Source organism: Plectropomus leopardus, unplaced genomic scaffold (assembly GCF_008729295.1).
Source record: "Plectropomus leopardus isolate mb unplaced genomic scaffold, YSFRI_Pleo_2.0 unplaced_scaffold22994, whole genome shotgun sequence".
Taxonomy (NCBI): Eukaryota; Metazoa; Chordata; class Actinopteri; order Perciformes; family Serranidae; genus Plectropomus; species Plectropomus leopardus.
In genome coordinates this window covers 1-4,336 of record NW_024624930.1, presented here as the reverse complement: position 1 = coordinate 4,336, position 4,336 = coordinate 1, and the positions used below count along the sequence as shown (strand labels likewise).

Genomic DNA, 4,336 nt, shown 5'->3' with positions numbered 1-4,336 from the left:
ATTATTCTTTATTTTTATTGTAATGGGGTGGGGTTAGATTTGAGAAATTCAGAACCAGTATTACAAATGCTTTGTGAGGGCAGTTGACTCAGGCTTATCTCAGTCAGCTTACGTACAAATGCCCCCTTGTGCTTGTTGTGTTGACAAATGTGACCAAATTGACAAAGAGTAAAACTAAAGATGTCCTCTGTATATTTTTATGTTATTTTAGTTGGTTTTGTAAGTACAATGCAGTTTCTCTAAGTTCTCTTCCTTCTTACAAGTCTTGTTTTTATTTTGTTTTCAGTTTACTAAACTAATTTTAGTTTTAGTTAACCCTTTAACACCTGGATCGACATCAATTTTTTTGTGCTGCATTCAGACATTTTTCCACTGGCATTAAAACCTCTGAAACTTGAGAAAACTGGTTTGATGTTGATGTCCCACATTGCAAAGAATTAGTAAATGGTGGCAAAATTAAAATTAAAAATTAGCAGGGCTGGATTACTGGAGATTATCAAAATTATATATTTATAATTATGTTCCAGAAAAAGGAAAAAGACTGTTTAAATTCCTTTTAGCTCTTTCTTGAGGTCATTTTCTTGCACTTTTCCCCAAAATTTTTCGGTTATTATCTTGTAAGTTTTTACCATTATTTCTTGCTAATGTTTGGGCTATTTTTGATAACCAGCATGCTGCCTTCCCATGTTTTTGAAAGAAATTAAGCCAATTTGCTCAGGTTTAACAGGGTTAACTATAATAACCTTGACACGCACACAAACAACAATGGTTAAAAAAAAAACTGTCCAGAGAGTATTTTTTTTTATTATAGAAAAATAGTTTATATAAAAACAAATAAGTTATGAATTCCAGCAGCTGCTTTGTATTTTTCCTCTATTATAACATTTCTCGCCTTCGACATTCTTCCTTTCTCTCACTCTCGCGCACGCGCGCGCGCGCGCGCGCACACACACACACACACACACACACACACACACACACACACACACACTTGTGTTGATCATGTCCCAGTCCTTGAAGATCTCCCACATACAGTAGTTGTAAATTCTCTAATATCTTCTTCATCTGCCCTCACCTCCCACCCATTAAGAGTTTTGGGGCCTTTCAGTCCCATCTGGCAGCTGAATTCATCTCAGTCCTCTGTGGACTGGGACCTACTTTCCGTAGAACATCTCCATGAGCACCTCCTCGATGCTGACGCTCCCTATAACGGGTCTGAAGAAGAGCTGAGCGACCACCGGCGGGCTGATGGCCCTCAGCATGGACAGAGCTATGAGCAATTTGGCGAACCGCGTCGTGTCCTCGCGGTGGATCAGCCTGACGTGCTCGTTCAGAGCCTGGTGCGCCTCGCGACGCAGGGACTGGATGTAGTGGAGGCAGCGCAGACCCTCCACATCTGGGGAAAAGATAATTGAGAGAAGGGAGACATGGAAAGTGAGGTGAATGGACAGAGAAGTTCAGTTTGGTTTCCATTTGGGTTGCGAATAAGCACTTTCCTTAATCGATTATTGGTAAAAATGAATGATCGATTGTTATTTGAAAAACATGAAAACTTTACTTATTTCAAACAATACCAAATGCGTTTTCCTCAATCAAAGCTCACAGCAACATATTGCATATACTTTGACAGCATTACATAGCTTATGAACAATTAGGCTAAATTTTACTTTAAATATGTTTTAAATTAGATTAAATTCTTAACAAGGATTAATGTATTCTCGATTTATTGTTTTCATCTCTAGTTTCCATACATGCTGTAAATACAACAACCGGCAGCAAGACGATGCAATAATCCTGAAATCTATTAAAAAGGCACTTTCTGTATCTCATTTCACTGATTCACATGTTGCTGTTAGAAAACCAAACAACGAAGTATATAAAAGCCAATCAATTAGCGTATAGACTATAATAACGCACAGCCCGCTTTGTGCTACCTGAGTAAAATAACTGGGACGCACAGGTGTTCACTGCCTACCTGGGTTGAACAGCACAGCCCCCTTCAGATACGCGTACTCCTTCGTACTGATATCTACACTCCAGCACTTCTTCAGGAAAGCTTTAATCGCTTCGATATCCACGACAGAGACCCCGGCTGTCCCCCTGCTCTGGCCGGCCAGCACCTCACCCTGCCTGTCCGGTAAACCCGTGAGGATGCGCTGCAGCATGCTGGGCTCCACGGTCTCCGTGGTCTCAAAGTCCACTCGGTCTTGCGCGAGCCCCAGCACGAGCAGAGGCGCCCAGCCGCTCCGGATCAGCATCAGCTGGTCGTCCTCCGGCAGCTCGCGAAAACAGGGGACGTTTTTCACGAACCGCAGCGTCTTCACCAGAACCGCCGAGGCGGCTTTGCACGTCACCTGCGGGGAGCGGAGGACTCCGCGGCGCCGCGTCGATCCGCAGGAGCACGCCTGCTGCCGGAGCTCCTGCAGCGACGCTGGGGCGGCGGAGGAGGAGGTCTTGTGGAGCAAGTGTTGCAATGTTTGTTGTTGTTCTTGGGGGTGTTGTTGTTGGTGTTCCTCGGCGGTCGCGAGGCTGTCACTCTTTAAAATGCTGTAGAGGATGCTGTTGTTGTTTCGCCCGCTGGCACCCCGACAGCGGCAGCCCTCCAGCGTGGCCATGGCCGCTGGCCGGAGCTCAGCGCGTCCCGCTGTCTCTTTGAAGCGCAGGAGGTCAGTGGCAGAGGTAGCGCTGTTTTCTTAGCCCCTGTTAGCCCCGAGTGAAGGGCAGCACGTTTATATTAGCTCCCGTCTGTCTCCGCGCTTTGAGAGCCTGTTCAGACTCTCTGCATATTCCGCCTCCCCAGGCTCAGGCACCTCCTCTTTCTCCACCTCCTCTTCGTCCTCTCAAACTCTCTCCCTCTCTCTCTCTCGCTCATACATACACACACACTTTTTTTGGGCCCCCACATATTCAAACACATCCTATACAGTGGTGTGTCCAGACTTTTTTTTTTTTTACAGGGGGTGGCCCAGGTGAGGGCACTGACTTTTGCAGGGGTGGCATGAAGTACACAAGTTTACCATTTTTGTCTCCACTCTTACCTACAGAACTGTGCAAAAGTCTCATGACATTGTTAATTTGTTGTTTTAGCAAAGTTGTAAAGAGGATATACAAATATTTTCCCCATTCTGTTTAATAAGAGACATTATTAAAGGTTAAATGTGTTTTAGTAAAGATTCCCACGTATCCTTAAAAAGTCTTAAAATATAAAAAAAATAAGGCCTTGATTGGTATTAAAATGTCTACATCAATATTTCAAAAGTCTTAGAAATGCCAAAACGTGGGAAATAGGGAATTTGTTTTCCTTTTTTTCTGACATTGAAATGTAAATTCTCAAAAACATGTTACTAATGTATTTTTTTAAATAACTTATTTATTTTTTTAAGTGTTACAATAAACTTAAATTTAACAATAAATGTAATTTAATTAAAACAGTCTTTAAAAGTATTTAATCTTATCCTCCTTAAGATGTAGAAACCACGCAAAAAATTTAGTCAAGCTAAACACTGCTCTGGCACATTACTGCCTTTCAGGTTTAAGACTGAATTGCACCTATAAATGAAAATTCAGTTAACTCGTCAAACCACTCAATCATGATGAGATGGCATCTGGGGCAGCGAGTCAGATTTCAGAGGTGGCCTGTGCCACACTATAAAAAATATATTTTTGCACCAAAAACTCAGTTAATAATCTAAAGTGGTTTACATCTTTCTTTGCTCAAAAAGTTAAGAAAAGTTCAAATAAAACAATTTATGTGACTCAGCGTGACTGTGTCACATAATAGCTTCAAATGTAAAAAGCAGCAGTCAGTAGGTCTGGTTAATTAACCAGACTATGATATTAATTGAGAAAAAGGAGGAAAAAGGCAGAGAGAGACAGACAAGGAATCAGAGCCCGGTTCTATTCTCAGCATTACCTTGACTCTCTGGCAGCGCTGTTCATCAGGCAGGAGCCGGTAAAAAATATAGGCCAGCGACGGATCTGAAGGCTTAATTATTTTAGGGACAATTTATATGATTTTCTATGAGAAAGAAGTAGGAAGAGCTGAGCTGTGAAGGCCGGCCTCCAACCTTGACTCGGACACACTGATATTGATTTAACCGTGAAAACAGGAGCTGGTGAATTATGATGTCATGACTCAATGCTCTCCTTGCCTCTGTCACTGAAGGAGGATGGGGGGAGGAGGTGCGGCTGGTTTGAAGGAAGGGAGGAGTGGAGGTCAAGTGAATGAGAGACTGAGAAAGACAGGTCAGGATAAAGCAGATGAATTAGAGGTTTATCTTAATTGCTCCTAAGAGGGAGCGCAGGTTAGGGTTGACTGCTACCTGAAAGAGAGAGC

The 4,336-nt window shown here is 42.7% G+C and overlaps 1 protein-coding gene across 1 annotated transcript; it reads right to left on the bottom strand.

The window, feature by feature from the left end:
- Window positions 1-1,052: 1,052 nt before the first annotated feature.
- LOC121966076 (nuclear receptor subfamily 0 group B member 1-like) lies at window positions 1,053-2,751 on the bottom strand. The gene is made up of 2 exons (XM_042516176.1): window positions 1,976-2,751; window positions 1,053-1,396 (listed from the first exon to the last, which is right to left on the bottom strand). Exons 1-2 carry the CDS (start codon window positions 2,613-2,615, stop codon window positions 1,155-1,157), a joined length of 882 nt encoding a protein of 293 aa, XP_042372110.1. The 5' UTR covers window positions 2,616-2,751; the 3' UTR covers window positions 1,053-1,154.
- Between the last annotated feature and the right edge of the window lie 1,585 nt (window positions 2,752-4,336).